At 45.4% G+C, this 22,640-nt stretch overlaps 1 protein-coding gene across 2 annotated transcripts; it reads right to left on the minus strand.

Annotated features, from left to right (window-relative positions):
* Window positions 1-230: 230 nt before the first annotated feature.
* Window positions 231-17,129, minus strand: LOC119453265 (ubiquitin-conjugating enzyme E2 S). 2 transcript variants are annotated; one of them, XR_007467028.1, is made up of 5 exons: window positions 16,975-17,129; window positions 10,116-10,304; window positions 8,829-9,058; window positions 2,835-5,241; window positions 231-2,056 (listed from the first exon to the last, which is right to left on the minus strand). XR_007467028.1 is itself a non-coding variant. In XM_037715292.2 (4 exons), the coding sequence occupies exons 1-4, from the start codon at window positions 16,981-16,983 to the stop codon at window positions 5,106-5,108; spliced, it is 564 nt and encodes a 187-aa protein (XP_037571220.1). In that variant the 5' UTR covers window positions 16,984-17,129; the 3' UTR covers window positions 231-5,105. The 2 variants fall into 2 exon arrangements, 1 of the variants encoding a protein (XP_037571220.1); XM_037715292.2 differs by having other exon boundaries at window positions 231-5,241.
* Between the last annotated feature and the right edge of the window lie 5,511 nt (window positions 17,130-22,640).

Below are 22,640 nucleotides of genomic sequence, written 5' to 3' on the forward strand. Positions count from 1 at the left end.
GTCCAGCTCAACTTTCAATGTGTTTCTATACTTCAATAATGTGTTTCGGGACCCCTTTATCTTTATACCCACTTTACCGCAACAGACTGACAGGTAAAAACAGAACGAAGAAAGCAGCCGAAAGTTGATAAACCCTACACACCCCTGTGTAAATGGTGGCAGGCTGTAATGTGCAGTGCAAATTTACAATAGCACCAGACAAGAGGTGACAAAGAACCAACAGCCCTTAGTCCATACTGGAAAGATAAGTTTATTAGCAAGATGCTCTTCGCTGTGCAAACGTACATATAAACCTAGACTCTCGACTATCAAAGCTCTGCAGCAGTGAACAATGTGCACCATGCAGGATGCCTGCAAGAATAACGCAAAAGGGGAAATCTAAATGATGTATGTACACAGGAGAAAAGGGAAAAAAGCAGATGCAAGATGTGCTAAATGGGGATTTCAATTGCGAGACGCACTGATGAATCAAAAGCCACCTACCGAGCCAAGCGACACTGAGAAGCAAGGGATGCTGTTAAATATATATTAAAAAATAATAAAGGAGAAAGGTGATGCATGAAAATGATGTAGATTTACCTAGTGTGTCCTTAACTTCAGACAGTAATCAAGATCCTGGTCAAAACCGTGACCAGTATACTGTACTAAAACCCTTTCAGCGGTTCCAATGGAAGAATTGGGGAAGGAAATGTTTTTGCAAGATTCTGGAATCACTTCTGTGAGATTTCTTGCAACATAAGCACTGTGCGAGGATAACGCCATTGTTGTAGACGCTGACTCTGCCGGTGCCAGGTCAAGCTAAACCTTGCAAGTGATCGTATCGCCGAAGTAGATAACTGAGAAAGCCGTTCCAGTTCAGCAAAAAACAAGTGCGCAACACTTGCCAGCCTCCTAGCAATGAGAAAGCTTGATGAATTTATCCCCATGCAGTCGCATAACAGGTGCAGGAGAAAGAGCATCACAAGTGAGGAAAGTCAAGATATCTTGACATAAATTGCCTAATCGAATAGTGCAGCTTGCAAAACCATACAGCAACTCGCCAATAAGCCACGCATTTCAAGTGTGCTGAAACCAGACAGCAGTTGACAGACCTTTCTTTTGACTACCCCCCCCCCCCCCCTTGACACCTCTGAACATCTCACACACAAGGCACAAGCTAGCACCATCACTCAATTCATTGTTCACTGCACCAATGCTAGGAGAGCTTACAAAGTGCCCATGCTTGTGTGCTGCCAAGGCCATATGTTGCAGTTGCATTTTCATAGAAAAGGTCAGGGATGTTCTGGCTGTATTGTTTGCTAGGTCTAATTGCTCAGTGGCTGCACCTACGGTAGTTGCTGCCATGGAAGCCGCCTATAGCTACCGATAGGGGACAATGAAGCAGCCAGCAGCCATCGTGTTGTGAGCAGGAAACCTGCCGCGTAGCATGTTGTGCGCTTTCACTGCCCCATATTTTCCCCCGCAAATAATCGCCAATACTAAATTGAAATTTTGGGGGTGGGCCAACTTAAAATGTGTGGGGTGGGCCAACATAAATTTGGGGGTGGCGAGCATGGTTTATCCAACACGCAGGGTTGAACCATGCTCGTTGCAATTGGGCTGCACGCATAAGAAGGTGTTGCAGAGGCACCTTTGTCCAGGAAAGATCACCGCGCACTGCAGTCGCTGCCCACAATCGGCGGCCGCCAAGCTTTCTGCCCATCGCAATATGGTGGCACTGGATTCACTTGAAGAGCGTCTCTTCCACTCCAGCAGTTTTTTTTTTATATCCTCCTAGGGCTGCGTACACTTCTGTTCATTTGGTGCAGCTCGCATTTCCACTCAAGTTTCGTGCGAAGTCTGAACATTTCCTAGGCTTAACAGTGGAACTAAAGTGATGTGGCTTGGAAAGCATGGCAGCGTGCAACACCAGTGACGAATCAAGTGTCAGCGGCAATTCTGATGTTTAAAACTTCAAGAGTTCAGGTCATAAGATAACCATTCAAGTTATGCGAGAATTCCAGGCTTTTCCTTATAGCAGAGACTCTACGCTAACGGGCAGAGCATGAACGCCAAACTGGGCTCAATAACGCTCAAATGAAAGCTGTGTTAAGAGGAATTGCAAGCTTGCAATTATTCACAAGGTGAAACTGGCGTCCACGACAGTTGTCATGCAGTGCATGCAGGGAACTGCACCACCAAGAATAGACATCCCAACGCAATCACCAGTACCGTTTATCACATGTCCTACCACCATGCTTCACCTACGTGGCCTGCATTTCTAAATTCCCCAGTACACTTGCATTCTCCCCAAATACAACCAAACCTCATTATAATGAAATAGCGCAAGGCATGAAAATGCATTCATTATAAGCATATATCTACTGCATGCTAATATCAGTGCTATACTCATTATGACTACATTATATTCAGTAATTCACTATATTGACGTTAAGCATAGTTTAATAGGCATCCCCAAATCTGAAACATCGCTGCTTCTCAAGGCAAAATGGCAGTTTAATTAAAGCAACAGGTTAATGGACCAGCCATTAATTCAAAATTCCTTTCACAAGACAGACTGCCATGACCACAAGCTAGATTCCAAAATTGGAAGGCTGAATAAAGTAGCCAATTTCCTGGGTTTGGCCGCAAAATTTTCAGATTCTGTCATCCCTAGTCCCGCTATCAGTTTCCCTGACAAAGTGAGATTCTGTAAGGAGCGAGGCTGCCTTTTTCCTGCTTCCTTTGCCATGCCCCTTCCACAAGCTTTTCCAGAACTGCCAAGTTATGCGAGAATTCCAGGATCTTCCTTATCGCAGAGACTCTACGCTAACGGGCAGAGCATGAACACCAACACGATCAAATGCTCAAACTGCAAAAGTCCTTCAATACAAGAAATACACTGGCACTTCGCAGAACACACTGTTGGCTTGGCTAGAAAACACAGTTAAAGCTCTTAAGCACCACACGTTTTCACTAAGCGTGCTTGAATTTTGACCTATAGAAAAAAAAGGAAACATCTAGCAAAGTTATCTCGGGTCAACACACCTGCCCCCGATATTTCGCTTCTCCAAATGCCTAATGATTGTTGCATGCAAAGGCACAAAATCACAGAAATTGTAGTATTTGAAACAATGTGAAAAAGCACCAGACTTTTACGACCAAGCACTACCAAGACTGCAAACTCAACCTGGGGTAAATCACCTAGAAGTGAAACAGAGGCGTCATTTGCAGTGATGCGCAGGCTACACAGCCCAAGCATCAGCTCTACCAAGCACGACAAGGCCAACCAAGTCTCGGTCAACTTTTTTTTTTTTGTGACGCAGTCGCCAAATTGTGGACGAAAACTCCATTTTTAGCAAAAAGTCGCGAAGTCATGCAGATGACTAGCTCGGGATTCTGTCATTGTTTTAATTGCTTCCAGATGTCTTTGTCAACTTTTGTTAAAGCGACAGCTTTAATTTACTTCCTGCAGTGGCGAGCGAAATCGGTGTATGGAACAAACACAAAACAGGAATCGCCGATTTTTTTGAAACAGTATCATTCTCAAAGATTGTGCTTTGCCTAAAAAAGCAGCTTTGACACACCCAGCAGTGATAAAGGCACATATATCCCCCTTGGGATAAAATGGGAACAAGGCTTTAACTAGGACTTTCTTGAACTTTGCCAGAAAAATCTTACCGGGAAAAAATGATAACAAGTCACTAAAATGTTGCCAAGACTTCATGAGGCAAAGTTACATTTATGGTGACTAAGACTTGCTTATCTTCGCAACTTTCTCACTCAGTCACCAACTCTGCCAACCACTACAAAGTGAACAGGAGATGGGATGCCACTGCGTTTCCAGAACATGAAATGCCGTTCTGCCTTTAATGCTTTTCCATTTATTTCACTCCCCTCAAAAGCAATGTTTTCTCGAGACGGAATGCTGTAAAACGCACAACACGGGTCAAACCGCGGCTCTTATCCAATGGTGTCCTACCGCTGACATATGCACACTCATTGGCTGAATTCTCTTCTAGCAACGATTCTGGTACAATAGCGACATTCACTCAGCTGCAAAAGTTACAAGACAAAAGTTCCCCGACATGTGAATTTCCATTCAGGCATGTCACTTCTAATACAACAGATCAACAAGTCTCAAAAGCTACTACGGACTGAAACCTTTAATCTATGGCTACATGCCGACGCTTCTTGGGAATTCATATTTCTCGCATATCCCGTTCTGGGAAAAATTTTGTCGCGAATTTTGATGAGAAACAGCAGGAAAGGAGAACATCGGATCTGAATGTCATAAATTGCCTTTTGTTTTCACTGAAATAAAGGGAACACGAAGACAGGTTCTTCAACGGGAGAGCTAATTAGCACATCTTCTAGCAATTCGGGGGTCACAACTGTGCAAATTACAGCTTGCACACCAATGGTGGGCACCATGGGTACATGTATCATTTGCTTTTAGCACAAGCCTGCATCCCACTAATGCCCCGGTGGTAATGAAAGTGCAGCCGTTGAAAGGACAACCTCTTCACCTATGCAAATGCTTGGAATTTAGAAACTGTTGCCTACCAATTTTCATTTCAACAGTCTTATTTACGTGAAAGGCAGCCACTGCTCTCCTAATATTTTTTTTTTCCTCCAATGATGAACCCCCTCACCCTCCTAAAAATAAGATAGGCTGGACCTCTTTGTCAAAGTGGCTAAAGGCATTCGCAAGACCCTCCCGCCCAAACAGAATGCATATGAGAAGTATTATGGCCAATGCCACAATACTGCGTGATGGCCAGCAGCACATAATTCTAATGACAGCTGGAGACAATTCAGCAGATGAGTGGCATACATAACTCCCGATTTAAAAAAAAATAATAAAAATAAAAATCTATATCTCGGGAGTTTGAGCTTGCCAATGGTTCGACCTGCATTCCAGGCCTTACAACAGAAATGCACACTTGGACGACACTTCGCCCGAGCTGGCCTGCGTGGATAAAGGTAGTCCCGCTCGCGACTAGCATTTTTACTTTTGCTCGAGAGGGGCACCTCCGTTTCACTGCGAGGCACGGCCACGCCTGTGCACAAACTGCCCTATATGTACAAAAGATGCGCGGGAGATGATGACAGACGTCGGGCCATCATAACCGCTTGAGTGTGCGCCGCTTCTCCTTGGCCATCTTGACTGCTTTGCTCTGTGGCGAGTTGCCCTTGTGCTTGGCGGGCCGCGCGTGGATCTCCGTCATCATCTTTGCCCTCCTGCAGTAGTCGTCGTACCTGCAACATGGGCGGACACACAAATCAAGGAAGCGAACTAGCAAAGTCACCGATCTGTCTGGTGCAGCAGAGCACCATTAAAGTGAACCCGCAGGGAAGAAAAATGACAGTCCCGATTTCACTCTTCGGAGGCATCCATGTACTTTTTCACCAATATAGTGAAGACGGCCACGGTAATGAAACAAACTATTTACTCGCACAATGCTTGCACTTTTTTTCGTGGGAAATTGTGTGGGGATGCGATAATTACGCTGGAAAAGTTTTCCGAGGGAATGTTCCAGGTGTTAAAAAAATGAATTGGCTGCGCACTGGGTTTCTTGCATTAGCCACTGTAAGCTCAAACACAAATATTATAGTTCCAAATATCACTTCATACATACACAGTTCTAAAGCGCCCCTGAATCTAACGCGCACACCCAATATTTCCGGGCTTACAGGGGCCCTGGGAAACACAGGTCAATTGCACGTTTGCGAGAATATTCTCAGTAAAAATAATTGCCAGTTTTTGGTCAAATAAATGAAATATGTCTGATCTCAAGACAGCAAAATCATTTCATCTTTGCACTGCCAGTCTACAGGTGACAATTACACATAGCTGCGTGCTGCATAGTGTAGTCTAACATGGTTGCCACAGGGTGCCCCACAACGAGCCCTTTTGCCACCATGACACTTTTGACCGGGTGGCTTCTCCACTGTGTAGCTTCCAGCGAGCTAGCGGAGACGAAACGAGAAAGCCCGATATCGGTGGGATAACTCCACTCACAGTTGAAAGATACGAAAAATTTATCCGGCACGAGATCTGCACGACGATGTACTTTAATAGTGAGCTCATTCTATGATTATATGGAAAAAAAAGTTTCAGGGCCCCTTTAAAGTAAAATAAAGTGCACATAAAAAGAGAGCGCGGGAACTGCCAAGGCCTTTTATTAGCAGACGAGACAGTGACTTGCATTGTGGTGATAGTGTGTGTGCCACACTTAACAGAAGACGCTCAGCTGCCATGCGCTATTGTCACTGGCTGGTACAAGCAGACGACGATTGCTGCAGGAATTTTCAAAGAATTTTCAAGAAAATTAAAATTTTAAAAAAAAATTTAATTTCAGATTGCCAATGTGGGGGGTGCAAGCATTATCATAAATGCTTCACTGAAAAAATAAGGCAAAGAAAAAAATGGCACAAGGATTAGGACAATTCATGCCACTCACTGGCCACCCTGAATTCTTATCAGAGAGCACCATTGTTTAGTTGCACTTGTCATACTGGCAAAATCTACTGCCCAACAGTGCTTGAAAAAATTCTTGATATAGTTCCAGAGTGGCAGTATGCTGAGCTACAGCTATAGCGAAGACACCTAACAGCCTGTGAACATTCAAATTCATAAAAATCCTGTACACACTAGAGGGGGGAGGGGGGGAGTATGCATATTTTTTCTTTAAGTTTGCTCACAGGACCCACATGTTGTGGAATGCATACATAATTTACCGAAGACTAGTATTTACCTTTAGACTTAGTACACAACAACAGCAAACTTGCAACAGGTCAGTGGCAAGCAACCTATTTTTTTTTTTATTGCGATAGCAATTATATGGACACTTCAACCGGATTTCTGCCGTCGGCGTCAGGTTCCGTATAGATAAAATCTTCGCCGCGCGCCGTATGTGGACATCACGGAGAGCGAATGCACTCAATCTCCCACGCGCAAGCAAGGAAGCGGGAAGCCAGCGCCAGAGGGAGCGGGGGGCGCACTTCTACTCTGCCAACAACCGCGCTCGTCGCTCGACCGCACCGTCTCTTATCTCCACACGGCTCTGACCTTTATGCACTGTGGATTCGCCGCTCAGTTTCTGTTGAAGCGATAGACCGCACGTACCTTCGCCCGCTGCCAGCGTTTTGACAGTCGTTGTCTGCAGTCATTCAGTGTGATCTATTCATGTTTGTTTGTGCGCGCTCACACCACGCTTGTTCATTCAGTTAGTAATAGTCGGGCCACATTTTCCAACGCACGCTACACATGCAATGCTGCCCAGATCGGCAGTGCAGCACTACAGGTGTGTCCCTTCGCACGCGCTGCCCACGGTAAGCGCTTCTCATCAACACCACCGTTTCACACGCGCCTTCTCGTGGTCATCGAGTCTCTCTTCATGACGGTCTACTTACGCCGCAGCACACCTGCTTACTTAATCAGCTCATGTTTACTACAATTCATATTGCTACCAAAGCCGCTCACCTTACTTCGTATGACATTGCTGTGTTGCTATCGCATTCATTGCTTCGCCCTTAGGGCGAAACTGTTACATTTTTTTTAGATGACCGTGACTCTTTTAGCGACACTGCTATTGCCAGTTTGGCTTGCTTTAGGGACTTGTTAAATTTGTCTCACTTCCTTAAGGAACTCATCCGCAGCAACTGCCCTGCCTGCATAATGCATCTTGGTCTGCAACCAAGGTACCATTACAATTTTTTACGCATTCTTTTTTATTAATATTCCGGCACCTATTTTTCGACAACTTTCTTTCGTAAAACATGATGCAGCACATGTAAAATTGTAGGAAACGTCCAAATTTATATACTTTATGAAAAGTTCAGGAGAGTTGGCAGGTATGTGTATATAGTGATTTTTTCTAGTCCTGACTAATTCACTTTAGCGAGGTTCTATTGCATAAAGCAACGCACACATGGCGAACACACAAGAGGTCAGAGACAAGAATTGCCTGTGCATCCCGTATAATTCTCACCGCTGCCCTTGCCTGCTTGTGTGTAAAAACCGCAATTTCTTTTGTGGTCATGACAAGGTGTGGCCCTTACGCAAGGGGCAGGCCAATTGAGTCCAATTTTTCCGGCCATGTGTGATCCCTTTGTACCAAAAAAGCAAACGCTACTGTTCTGATGTGTTTACTCCTTTGCACATGCTAGCCGCGCACCTGGTGTCTGCCACAGTAACCGTTACTAGGTCTTGCTTCGACAGCACACTCGTGGATACCATCGTTCTGTAGTGCCATCTGTGGCGTTAAATATGTGTGCGACTTAACAGCTCTTAACAATGCCTCCAGACACCACGAGGTCAGAATCCTAGAGCAGACAAGCTTTTGTCTTTCGATTTCAAATTGCCAGTTGGAGGTTCAGCTCTTGTGTGAATGCGGACCTGCATTCGTGAAAGCATTCTGAATTTTTTATTTTTTAATTCGTGCATTTCACCTCATTCTACGAGTTTACAAATGTCGCATCAAATTTACAAAAAGCCTAGTTTGCAAGTGTTTTAAAAGCTGTTGAAAGTCAGGGTTGCACAAGGTTCCACATACTAGAGGAGCACCTGCTTTGAACCAGTTTATTCGGGCAAGTTCCTGAAGCAAGCAGGTGAAACCAGCAGCAGCAGAGTTGCTCAGTAAAGTTACTGATCTGAAAACAATGTCAGCCTTTCCTGTTCCAAGTTTGCTGCTGTGTGCCGTGTGCAAATGTAAATCATCTTTAACAAAGCATGCATGTATCCAACAGAAGGGGTGCACTCAAGGGTAAACAATGCACGATGTAATATTCAATGCTGCACACACACGCACAGCAGCTTCTCTAGGCTAAAGGATGTTTCTCACCTCTCCAGCAGCATGCGTCCAGCCTCCTCGTTGAGCGCAGACTCAGGGTTGGGTGCAATGAGCAGGCACTTGATGGTGAGCAGGATCTGCTGCAGGCCCAGGTCGGGCTTCCAGTCCTTCTTGAGCGTGTTGACGCAGATCTCGCCCGACGGAACAGCCACGTTGGGGTGGAAGATGCGAGTGGTGAAGAAGCCCCGGGGAGGGGACGCCGGAAAGTCCTTGGGCAGCACCTGGGCATCGAAGGGGAGAGGACCCACGGGAAGGCAAGCAAGTTCACAGTGAGGAAGTGGAAGAGATAAACACGTAGCTCGCTTGCGATGTAGGATCGAGTTCGCTAATACAGTAACCTGTGTGCAGTGCATCTTGCAATCTCGTTGAACAACCTGAGCTGTTGCCATCTTTTGATTGCATTTCCATTAACCTTGGCAACAGGGCAGTTAGCTATTCATATTGAAGCAACTACAGCGCAGAGGACAACAAAGGACAGAATCCCCCATTCTTCCCCAAGCAGTCCCCAACAGTGGACCAACTCCCCTGCTATTCGTTCTATATTGCGTTTCTGCACTATAGCCGCTTCATTATGTTTGTTACCTTCCCCTTCCTTGTACAGTCGCCGAAAGAACAATTCAGACACGCCCAATTATTTGGACACCTTCGTGGGATGCCACTGGTCCCATATACTCCAAAAATGTTGGACACCTTACAGCACACCATCCGATAATTTAGACTCGGCCTGTGCAACCTCGTGTCGATTCTAGCCACCAAATTGATCCAATAGCTAGTTCCTGGCACTGCAGCCAGGCTTTCACTGTCTTTGCAGAGTGACAGTAATGCTGCCACGTTCGGTACTGAATCACGCAAAATCTCACAAAAAGTGATTGTATCCTTGAAAGTAGTCAGCTCAAGAATGCCACCCCAGGTCGCAGGCAAATGCATGTGTGCACAGCAAAGCAGTGACAAGTTTCTAGGGCCATTAGTAAAACAAAGCTTCTTTCTTTTGGGTGAGTCAGATATTTCGGACTCGCGATTATACAGACTTTTTATCAGCTGTTCCCTTTGGGTTTGAATTATCAGACAGCAAATGTATTAGGCCTAAGAGCCATCCCTCAAAAGAAATTCAAACATTTCAATACATCTAAAAATTTACTTAGGGCTTGGGGAAATGATTAGGGTCCCTGCAACTACCCAGGCTAAATAAATGTATCCTTGCACACAGTGCCTATCCCCATTCAAAAGCCTAGCTCGGCTTAAGGAAATTGAACACGTCAAATGGGCTGAGCACAGTACCAGACGCAGCTTGAAGACTCCTCCCACGTATGGCGTGCCTTGGGGACCCTCAATGGTGGCCTCAATGTCTGTGACGTCCTCCTCGTTGACAAAGACGCGGATGCCCTCAGGTGGTTGACGAACCAGCTCGCAGAGTTCCCGAGACACCTGCCGCAGCACTTGCGGCGGCAGGTTTTCAACGTTGGAGCTCTGCACGATACGGGACAGCCCCAGCTCAGTACCCTGTTGTTTAAACATTCGCCTTGCTCCTTTCTTGTAGACAAGTCAAGCCAAAACAATTTCTCTATTGGGCTTTGAAATCGGCCGGCAGCAGAAACAGCAGAAATGAATGAAAAAGTGCTAATGCTGTGCTGTTTCTGTGATGTCTGTACATACACTGTACTTGAGGTCAGCCTCAATTCCAAGCCAGCCCCCCGCAACTCAGAATTAATTTTTTTAAGGACTGCCTCGAATGCAAGTTAAATGGATAAAAAAAGATGTTCAACTGCAAAAAGAACAAGCGTTATTACGGATTTCGGCGTTTTCTTTCAAGCATGCGGAACGTAAACTCATCTTCGTCAACATCACTGGCTTCTTTGCCACCAATTGCTTCGAAGTAGACACGCGTCTTAATTGTTGCGAGCGCCTAGAAAGTTTGCAACCTGCATCAATTTTGCCCGTGTGATGCGTCATTTGCGTCCACTCCTTCCCTTTGTGTCCTAATAAAATCAGCAACATCCATTTCCCATACAATGGTACTGACCTTTCTATGGTCAACAGTTTCTGGCTGTTACGAGCAAACCGCATCCTCGAATGCAGCCCTGCTCTTGAATTTCAAAGTTTTTTTCTTTCAGTCTCTGCCTACATACGAGTAAATACGGTACTCGCCATACTTGATGGAAGGGATAATTCGTACCACACTGCTTGCTATAATCTTTGGCTGCCATGTTATGATCAATGAACATGCCTATGTTCAACCATGCGGCACTCATGAGCTTCGAAATTAATAACAAGGAAGCCAACTACCGATTGTGCAACCAATGCTGTGCACTTGCAATTTTACGACTGGCACCACTCTCTCAGGCCATTAAATATCAATAAGATTCTTCACTTACAGGTAAAACCCTACAATTAGATTTTTGTGCGCCATACAAAACTTGCGAAAACGTGGTTCTGCCTGATTTCTTAGCAAAGTTTGTCCTTTTGTAAAGGATATTATTAATTGCAGGTGTTACAAATCTAATCAACATTGCCTATCTTTTGTGAGCAAGTGGTCAATATATTTCACATCATTAATATAGTTATTATGGGGATATGGTACTATATGTCCCCCCCTTTTTTTGCTTAAAACACAAGCAAGAACAGGCATATTAAAAATATATTCTCAGCACCTGCTCGATTTGAACAAACTTGTTGCTTGTTTGGTAGCCATGTTTATGACCAAGAAGCCTCAACTGGCAACTGACAAGAAAACAAAAACAAAACGGCGGTAATGTGCTAGAAAGCGAATTAATGCAACACTGATGTTGCTCTGCATTGTGAACGTTGAGGGAATGTTTACTGAAGAATGCAACGTTCAAAGAAGGGTGGCCGATTCGTCTAATTGGTCTTCCATTAATTTTGTTGAAAGAATGTATCGCAGGAACCTGTAACAAAGGACAAAAGAGAAGGGCAAAAGGCCCGACAGGTTCCACCCCCCCCTAATGTGGACACTGATGTGCGCCCAATGCATACGATAATGTATGTCAACAAGGGTTGATTTCAACAAGTGATTTCGTTTGTTTAAATAGAATGTGTCCAAAAGGAGACCCTTGCTTGTGTTGACTGTAAAATTAACCAGAAATATTCCTAACTTATGGTTGCCAGGCAACAAAACTCCCGATCACTCTCTGGTTTTCGTGCCAGACAACAAAAAACTGATTTCTCCTGTTTTCCTCTAAGAATAACATCCTATCCCCCCCCCCCCCCAATCCCTGAATTTCAAAATAAAATACACAAAATCTGAAAATGAAGAACCCTAACATCAATATAAACCATTCATTTATTCACTGACCTACTTCAGAAAAAGTCATGGTCTTTTCTAGAATAGTTTCATGACCTATATACAGTGTGCAAGTTTACAGTCTGCAAGTTGATCTGTTAACTAAACTCCCATTACAATGCGTATATTCATTCTAGTGCCAGAAATGGTACAAGCCACAAGTGAAATTTTCCCACAATTTAGTTTACATACACTCAGCAGGGCCACTATTTCGTATCCGATGCCTTTTCATTCTATTCTCGTCCATAAGGTGGTTGCAAAAGCCAAAATCGCGAAAAGGCATTTAGCATCGAAAAAGGCATCGCTATAATATAGCGGCCCTGTTTTTTTTTTTTAGAAAAAAGTGTCCCAGAATCGCATTGAGAAAAATGCAAATTAAATGATGTCAAACTGCTCGATTTTTCAAAACAAGTCTCAATTTCTGCGGTTCTTCATCTGATGTCGTGCTTTCACCTTTCAATATGCAGTCAGTCTTTTTTTGCCCCGTCGTGAGTGCATCGATAGCATGCACAAGGAAACACATGTCAAGAGACTCCCAGGTGCTGAAGCGCACTTGCACTATAGCTATTGCACAAAACTTGCGTTTTCATGTCAGTCATTGGCGTTCTTCCAATCACCAACAAAAAAAAAGGCACGAAATAAGTTCTTAACAGTCGGCATACTCGGTGAAAAAAACCACGCGAGAGTTTCAGAAAATTCCCCGACTTATCTAAGATGCACCACCCTCCCCCTACATAGAAAAAGAAAGTAACAAAACTAAAACTTATGTCAACTGAATTGGTTTAGCGATGAAAGCTTCATATGAAATTCAGATTTCACAAGGGGACACAACACTACGGTCAACGCGGCAACTAAAATGAATTAAGTATTCTAGAAGTCGCACATGCCAAAGTGTCACTTTTTGAAAGCTAAAGACAAGCACCATCAAAAGAATGCCCCAGAATCATAAAATCAATATTTTAGACCAAGCAATGTCTCACCACACCTATAAGTTAAAATTGCATGTTGACAAAGCCTAAAAAAAAAGTGCTTTTGCATTAAGGGTACTAATTTTAACTAGCTCGTATTTCCCGCAACAGATAAGAACTTCACCTGAATAGGCAATTACATACACCACTGCCACGTACAATACTGCATCTCAATTTTGCGGGACACATTCCGTGCATGTATTACATCTTCAACATTAACAAAGTCAAGCTGTGAGGATCATGTATTTCTGTAGTTGTATGACCACATACAGTACTTAATTACAGCTCTTTAAGCACACTAACATTGCATTACATGCTTCAGCACTAATTGACTTTGCCGATATACCTCATAATCAAACCATGAAGTCTGTTTAGATACAATTAATATTTATGCTCTTATCAACACTAAACAACATGCCAACCTGAACCCTTTATTGACACTCCATATACATACATCCCCCCCCCCCCCCAAATGCTTATTTTCTATCTAAATGTGCAAAGCACATCAAGAATACGAAGTATCAACAACATGAAAAAATATTTCACAACTTCAGCAATAGGGGGCAAATACCAGGCAGAAAACTGGATATAGGCTTCACGCCAAGCTACCTACGGCTTCGTTTGAAATTTGTACAAATTGCTCTCGTGACAACTGAACCATAGGTGCACATTTAATTTGCTTTACATCGTGTCTGTGACACCTGATCAGTCGAATATGTTGCATCGGTCTGTCTTCTCCGATAGTGCTTTAAAAAAAAAATGCGAGGCACGTGCCAAACTTCAACCTCACCCTTTATTCCTGCTCTTAACCAACAAACGACATTTGCTGCCTGTCATGCAGTGTTGGCTGAAGACGTATGGCCAGCAACTTTTTACTTGATACCAAAACTCAACAAGAAAATATTTTTGTTCTGGTATGTTGCCTGTAGGCTCATCAATGAGGGTTGAAATGTAAAAAAAAAAAAAAAAAAGATACTACCATCGACACCAAAAAATACTAAAACTTGGTGGAAAATACGGGAAATTATTTTCAACGGAGGCTAACACTATTTTTTTTTTAATTGGCTGACTGATTTGTAGAGACACCGTGAAAACGCACGCTGCTTTATATTTGCATCTAGAATAATCTGCATCACAGAAAAACAGAAATGCTCACAATATTTGTGAAATATTCATGTAATAACTACCTTTACTTGCAACACTGCCGCCAGTAGGTCCGAATAACCAAGCGTATCTGAAATATCAGACTCTGAAAATTGCTCGGCAACTATATTTGCATTCCGTTGAGATCAGTGTTGCTTTTAATTGCACGCGAATGAAAAATGGCAAAATCATTGGCGTCAATACGAGAATCGTAAGCAACCTCTAGAAATTGGGCATTTTATGATAAAATCTTAAAAGGTGGCAGGTATGCATAACAATATGAGATTTCCATCTGACAGCAATTTATTAATTCCTCGAATGAACATTAATTATGGAATATTTGCTGCTCTTTACTGTGTATTAAAACTGGAACAAACTACCATAACACCCTGCCACAACTCACATTCATTTTAGTTTTGTGCAGTATCTACACTTAAAAGAATTCTGGGGTTTAACATTTCATTATGAGGCACGCCGTAATGGGGGACTCTGGATTACTTTGACCACCAGGGGATCTTTAGCGTGCCCTAAATGCACGGGGCACCGCTATTCTTGCATTGCACCTCCATCCAAAATGCGGCCGCAGCAGCCAGGATTTCATCCCGCGACCTCATGCTTAGCAGCACAACACCATGGCCACTAAGCAACCACGGTAGGTGATATACACTTATATTACTCTCACACTTTATATATTATAGACATTTACGGTTCCTAATTACTTGCTCTGTTAACCTTGTTTACTTTGCTGTCATTACTATGTTGCCAATAATGCATTAATTACATCGTTAATTACTCGTGGGAGGTGCCCCTGGCCAGTTTAGCAACTCCAGAACATCTTCCTGTACTAAAGCTGTACAAAGAAATGCCTCGGAATAAAATTACGCCTCTCTTTGGCACATTTATCGACTGTCCATCGTAATTCGTGACTGAAGAAAATATCCTCAAAACCTGGCTAGGTTCTCAACACAACGAATATGAAATCTCATTTACTCATCTGACTAGACTAGAGAGGCAACAAGCTCGGTGTTCCTTCACACGAAGTTATGTGCGAGACTGTTTTTGCTAGATCAAGGTAAGTAAAGAAGAATGCAGGCAAACACAAGCTCAATGGACAAGACACTGCCACATGGTCTTCCAGAAATGAAACTGTTACATCCACACAGCTTCTTACCGAGGGAAAAAAAAAAACTTAATCATTGAGCTACCATGGTAATGACGGGCGGCACTTCGTTTTTGTATAGTCTTCTTGTTTTTGGATTCAGATATTTTTGTGGCATTGCCTATCACACTTCCATCTTCCTAAATTTCCAAGCGCTGTGTTTTAAAAACGCAGCCAGGCAATTGGTCTCTGCGCGCATGCGTAATCGGTGCAAACTGTTGCATTTACAACGCATCATCTAGAAAATGATCAATTCACGAAGTCGCAAAGCCATTTGAAAAGCCAGACGGGCAATGTTTAGGCAAATCCATGTACTTCTCATCCTTCCCATGTTGGCAGCTAATAATTTTTGTAAGAAACTGATGCATTCATCGCTACACAGGCTATTTTAGAACCAGCCGTCTTTTGCAGCTGTGAATCACTGTGTCATTCACCGTCTCAGTTATCTACGCGCCAGGAACACAATGCAAGCAATAACTAAACTCGCTGTATGAAACTTCACGCTCCATTTGAGCATTACCTATACTAGCGTTTCAAAGCAAACGCGGCCGGTACACGTTTGTAGAACAGAGTGGACGTCGATACTTCACAACACGGACGCCGCAACAATGCTGCAACTGCCTCGACTGTCTCATCGCGTTCGCCGAGGCATTCGTCGGAACGTAACCATGCGAACGATGCGGTTCGCTTGGTTGCGTTACGAACGCTCCAAAGCGCTGTCCAACGACAGGCGTCTGTTAAATAGAGCAGATGAATTCGCAACGCTAGCGTTTTGAAAAGCAGCACAAGAAGCGACTCCCGTGCACGCATTTGATAACCAGCAGTAAATCAAACACTACGCGGACGTAACAGAAGCGCAAGAGTCGCCTTGATAAGTAACCTGTGGATCATTCAAGAGACGCGTACGGCGTTGCCCGCGCGTCTCGAAAATTAGCGCCACAGAATATATTGAAACATTTTAACAAAAGCCGGCAGATTTTTTTTTCGCCACTGTTAATGTGGCCAAACGATATACACGCGAAAACTAAACCGTCAAACGATTCCAGTCCAGAGGTATACACCAGGAAATGAATGAATTCCTACGGGCGCGAACTGAAGAAAATCCAACAACGGCACAAGACATTGCGCAGGCGCTTCTCTAGCGACAACGAAGTGTAGGCGTGCGGAAACTGTTGCATTGCGACACTGACTTTCGCGAGACCGTCTTATACACAGTAAACAAAAAGTTCAAAACAAAACATTCACGCACGCGAGACTGAACCAACCGAATTCATGGCTCAACGGGATTCGGAGCTGTGGAAACTGCCGCAGCCGAGTCCAGTCCGGGCTTAACGCCCGGGTTATAATTGAAGCTCGTTACACCAACACAAATAACAGATCATTCGCGGTCAATTCTGCAACCCTTAATGCACTGCCGAAAGGCGGAAAGGCCGCAAATTTGCAACTTCGACGCTTTGTTTATGTCGCTCATTAAGCCTAATCAGAGCCCTCAACACCATTCGCACGGGTGTACCGATTTTTGCGCTCGAAATATCGCACCACATGAGCTAAGAAACGGCTTCTACTTACACTGGACATGGCGAAGAGGTGTCACCAACCCGGGTATCCGGCTATTTGTCGCAGTGGCAACAGGGCCAAGCGAGCAGTAACGCTCACAGCGTCGGACGCACCGCCTAGCTAGCACGGCTGTAGCGGGGGAAAAAAAAAGCGTTGGCTAACCGAAGACACGAAGCCAAGTGGCCAAGTTTGAATCGGACCAATCGGCGAGTTCAGCGAACGTACTCCGGAACCAGGAGCCTCCCAACGGCGCCTCGAGCGAACGAGCGCGCAATTTGAAAAAAAGAGTTACGGGTGAATGGTCCCGTTTGCAGCTTTCAATTGTAAAGTGCCATTTCATTTTCCACTATTTTCTTACCGCGCGGCGCCCCAAGCGGTCAATCCTTTCTAGCGATAACGGCACCGTGCGAGTCATATCTGAGCCAATGAGGAAGGGCGAAAAAGTTAGCGTAGCTGCAGGGGCAACAACGAAATGCATGAAACTACGAAATGCCAAGTGTGCGTGCGTGTATGGCGGGGGAATTTATCGGAACAAATACGCGCACCGAGGCCTGGCACTGAAACGTGCAGCCGTCACAAACGACATTGGTTCTATCAGGAAAGAAAAAAAAAAAAAAAAAAAAAACATGGAAGAACGCTGGTTCTAGGCTATTTTATTACGTGCGCATACTTACGTACTCGAAGCGCGTGAGCGCACATGTGTGGCCCGCGACTGGCGGGGCGTCCAAAGACGCGATTATACGAGCAGTGCGTTTGGCTGCAAAAACGACCAAAACCGCGCAGGAATGCTTTCGCGTTCCAGCACGGCCGTGGAAAAACGAGGCCAAGTGGACACTCCATCTACTCAACTGGCTCATAGAATAAAGAACACTGGCTCTCCAGCGGCGCTAAAGCACAGAACACCCATACAAACGCTAAAGTCCCTAGATATCAAGCAGAAAATCTGAGGACTTTAGGCGGAGCCACAGTAGCGTACTTCTTTCTGCCTTCCCCGTTCCTGGCGCAAGCGCTCGTTGGGGAAAATATGTATGTGAAGTGTGGGACGCCGGTAACGCCGGTAACGTGGTTAGTAGTAGAGACGGGATGGAAGAGCTTGGAAGAGCGTGTGCGTTATATATATATAGGTCAGTTGCGGTTCGCTCGCTCCTCGAAGCAGCAGGACGTGTGTGGAGTGAACTCCTGAAGAAGACTATGCGATGCAACTACAGTGTACTACAGTGTACTATAGTATTCTAGTACACTGCAGATGCAACGTAATGCTAACGCATTTCTCTCGCATCACCGCTAAATTGCCGCTGAATTTTTCCTCGTTTTATGAATACGCCCTCTCAAAATTTTGTTAAGCTTGTGTTGCCTAATTGCCAAAGTTTTTTTTTTTTTTTCACTTTGCTTTTTAGCCCTCCTTGCCTTTTTTTGGGTGCACTTTTCCAATATACCTCAAGCGCGGCCATTAATCCTTCTCGTGGGCACGGGCCATGCTCCGAGGCAACTGTTCCTGCATGCTGTGCAGCAGTGGGCATATGTACCACACTTATGCCACAGCAATGGACCATTACCACACGTTCGGGCAAAACCGAACTACGGCTTTCAAGCCCCAGAATGTACTACGTACAGCGGTGAGCACTGTTAGGGTGAACACGCGAGTGCGTGGCCGACGTAGGCCGACGGCACTGTCAGCGCCCCGTTACGGTCATCACTGGAAACATTGCGCATGCGCATCACGCCTTCCGCGAAATAATTGTTCCACCGCGCGCATGACGTCATGAATGCACTTGTTCGTCGTCTGCTAGCCGCATTTTTGTTTTCTAAGCCCATGCATCCTGCATTTTAAGATTTCTTTAAACATCTGTGCTTGAACAGAACAAGACAAAAAAACTTGTATATCTATGGGGGCGTGTCTATTCGTTCCCTTCAAAGTTGTTGTGCATGCAACGCCGTATATAAAACAACCAAACATCTTTCGCAGCCGTTCATTCTGTCGCCAGATCGTATTATGGCTAGCGTTCCCGATGATGAACGGCGCTCAATTGTCGATCTTTCCCTGAAAGGTTATTCCCAGCGGTATATTGGCGCTTTAGTTAATAGGCCCCTGAAGACTGTGAACAGGATAATTCAAGCCTACAAGTATGAAGGTCGCATTCAGGATGCACACCGCGCGCCCCGCCCTAAAGCTACCACAGACGATGAAGACGCCCTCATAGTTGCAGCTGCTGTTCGTAACCCTTTCTTGCCAGCCCCAGCAATACGCGAGGACTTGGATTTGGACGTTTCGGACACCACTGTTCGACGTCGCCTGCGTACTGCGGGCCTTCGCAGTCGCGTCGCAGCGCAGAAGCCACTACTAACGGCGGCAAACAAGGACGCACGACGGCAGTTCGCTGAGCTGCACGAAGCATGGACATCAGAATAGTGGGGTCGCGTCATCTTTTCGGATGAGTCGACGTTTTCGACGCGACAAGACCAAAGATTGCGTGTTTGGAGACTACCAGGCACACGGTGAGGCAAACTTCCTGCTTTGAAAAGCAATTGTTTTAGTTAACGTCACAATGCCACGCAGGAACGACCCGGACAACGTGCAAGGTGTTTCTGCCAGTGGGAGATCGAGTGTGAACGTGTGGGGTGCTGTTTCAAGATATGGTTTAGGGCCCCTGCAACGTATACGTGGACACTTATCGTCGGAACAATACTGCAACATTTTGAACAATGTGCTGTTGCCATATGCGAGCAGTTTATTCCCAGACGGTGATTACCTGTTCCAACAGGACCGGTCACCGATACACACGGCGCGGGCTGTCAAGGAGTTCCAGGCGGAGCAGCACATGCACCTACTGGAATGGCCTCCGAAAGGAGCGGACCTGAATGTGATAGAAAACGTGTGGGGCCGTCTGAAAGCTTCTTTGGCAAGGAAGCCCCTTTATTCTGCGACTTCGGACCAGTTGTGGGCGCAAGTCAGCAACGAGTGGGAAAGGCTGAAAGCCGATCGGGAATATGTTCGATCACTTTACGACTCGTTACCGTCCAGAATAGCTGCAGTCGTTGCTGTAAGTGGTCACATGACTCGCTATTAGATTTGCTCATGTTTTTATATTTGTTCTCATGGTCTTGTTTAACTTGAATTGCAAAAGTGCAATTTTCTTGAATAAAAAGTTTAATAATTATCCCTCTTACACTCACTTTTTTCCTTCACGCGCCAATCTTCAATCCAGATGGACCTTGAAATGCAGAAGGTATCAGCTCAGCGAACAAAAAATGCGGCTAGCAGACGACGAACAAGCGTATCGATGACGTGATGCGCGCGGTGGAAAGAGTGTTTCGCAAAGCACATGCTGCGCATGTGCAATGTTTCCAACGATGGCTGTTACGCGGCGCTGATAGTGCCGTCGGCCACGCGCTCGCGTGTTCACCCTAACAGTGCTCACCGCTGTACATAATTACTTTCTTTACCGAACAAGTGTGGCTTATTTTATACCTCGACCTGTATAATTTCGTACAATTTCGTATAATTCCCTTCGAAACATGTTTGTCGTTAATTTTTTATGTGCATTGCTCTGCCACTATTTCTAATTTGTATTAAATCTCTGTTATGAGATGTTATTGTATTTATTGTATATTTCATTTTACGCTGCACCACGTGTTGTTCTGTTTCGAGTGCTCCTTGTAAATAGAGTTTTAGATTAGGGGGACGCAAGCTTAAGGGCCCCCTAGCACTTGGGGGCCCTTACGCTTGCGTCCCCTTAATCTAAAACTATGTTACGGTGGCTAGAAGGGGTACCGTATCTATGTTTTCTGCGTACCGATGCATATATGGGGGAAGGGAGTATCGTCAAGTCGAGACGATGCTCCCCCCTTCTTCTCAGCCATGTGCCAAAGTGTGCATGTCTGTAATAAGGACTCGATCAGCTAGACTGTGGTACATCACTGCAGTGGTTTGAGCCCGGAACGGACAGCAACCTTCCAACCACACAAACGCCGACAGTTTAATTCCTCATTCGGTACGTCTCACAACTGGGTCCTTCAATATCGAAAGTGCTGAAGGACCCTGGGACCCGCCGTGGCCTCGTCTCGTGCGCCCATCGAGGTGCGACTGCTATGCCGCGCTGCTCAATCAGGCAGCATTGCGAGACAGCTGGCAGTTCTGCTGCGCGATATCGGTGCTGCCTCGCGCCAGCATGTCACCCGCGTGTATTGTTGAGAACAGCGTCCAAGAGGCTTCAGCGCACCACTTGACTTTGCTAGCTTCAATGCTTTGACCCTTGGGCGAAACTTCCAGTTCTTTTTTTAGAGCGCAGCTCTGGCGGCGAGCGTCGGCGTCCCTCGTAACCGAGCACAGCGAAGGATGATAAAAGTGGTCCTGGATGAGAAAGGGAAATGTTGGCGCTATCTTGAACGAGGAGCGCAGCGGGGATGAAAGACGGCGATAGCGAAGAGAGCGTGAGGAGGAGGGTATGGCGAAAGCGTGAGAAAAGCGTAGTGCCGCGCAAGACGGCCTCTGCGGCGACGATAGCGCCAGGGTAGCGCGCGTCGTCTGTTCGATACTATATGGAAACAAAGCGCTGCATTGGCGGAGGTCTGTCTGCGGCGAATCGCGCAGCCTCTCGCGATCTCCCGATTAGCGAGGCGGTCGCGCCACACTTCGCTCCGTTTGCAACGTGCCGCATGAGACCAGCGCCATCCAATACATCCCGAAATCAAAACACGCATACAGCTGCGCTCGAATTTCGCATTAAGGAGTATCGCAATCATCGGTGAATTTTTTTCACCGCCTCCACTATTCCCGCCAAAAATAAGCTCGTGTATTACAATAAGCGAGGTCCCACGAGTTCCCAAGTGCTTTAATAGTTATTATACGGCGGTACATGGCGCCATCCACCGGAAGCGCTCCGTTGACGTGGTACGAGGGTTAACATGATAGGCTCCGCTAAAGTCCCTATCGCCATCGACTTTTTCCTCCGCCGCCTCCTCTCCTAAAGCGCTTGCTTTTTTTCTTTACTTTTTGCTTGCGAAAGCCAAGTCGACAGTGGCGCACCTAGAAAGTCCACGTTGAAGCTTTCAGGCCGGGCGCGCGGCCGCCGCCGGCGACTGCGCAGAGGACTTTCAACATGGCTCTGAGGCGGAAAAAAATAAAATATAAAGTGAAAAGCACGCGCTATCATCGTCCAATCGGAGATACAGGAGAGAGAGAAGCGGCGTTTATCGAAGGATGGCAGTACTTTTCTTATATAGGGACTTTAGGCTCCGCACAGCTTGGGCGCCCTCTGTTGAAACTGAGGGAAATTGTTCACTACCAAATGAATGGTTTTACGTAAATTCTAATTTCTTTTTGGCAATATAAGGTTAATCCTATTAGGCTTGATGAAAGAGGATAACAAGAGAGGAGAGCTAGGTGGCAATTGCCACCAAGAGGGGCACAGCGCCTGCCAGCTCTAGACGGGGGAAAATGGCGAGCGAACAGGAGAAAGTTTAAGATGGTGGGGTATAGCAAGCGCAGAAGGGAATAAAAAAAAGTGGGGCAGTAAAGAACACAACAAAATACATGCATGCCCATCGTACACTTATTGGGCGGAATTTAATGCCCGGCAAATGGTGCACAAATTAGCACAAAAAATAGAGCTAAATATTAGGCCATAATCGGGAGTCTAAATGTGTCGCTTTCAAAAACTATACGACTCTTGATGCCT

This window comes from Dermacentor silvarum, chromosome 5 (genome assembly GCF_013339745.2).
Source record: "Dermacentor silvarum isolate Dsil-2018 chromosome 5, BIME_Dsil_1.4, whole genome shotgun sequence".
Taxonomy (NCBI): domain Eukaryota; kingdom Metazoa; phylum Arthropoda; class Arachnida; order Ixodida; family Ixodidae; genus Dermacentor; species Dermacentor silvarum.

Bases quoted from the DNA above. Each gene is read 5' to 3' on its own strand.
- LOC119453265 (XM_037715292.2), bottom strand. The intron at 9,059-10,115 runs GTACTGTGCTCA...TTCGATGCCCAG, and splicing joins GAGTCTTCAAGCTGCGTCTG to GTGCTGCCCAAGGACTTTCC. The intron at 5,242-8,828 runs GTGAGAAACATC...CCCATGTTGCAG, and splicing joins GGACGCATGCTGCTGGAGAG to GTACGACGACTACTGCAGGA.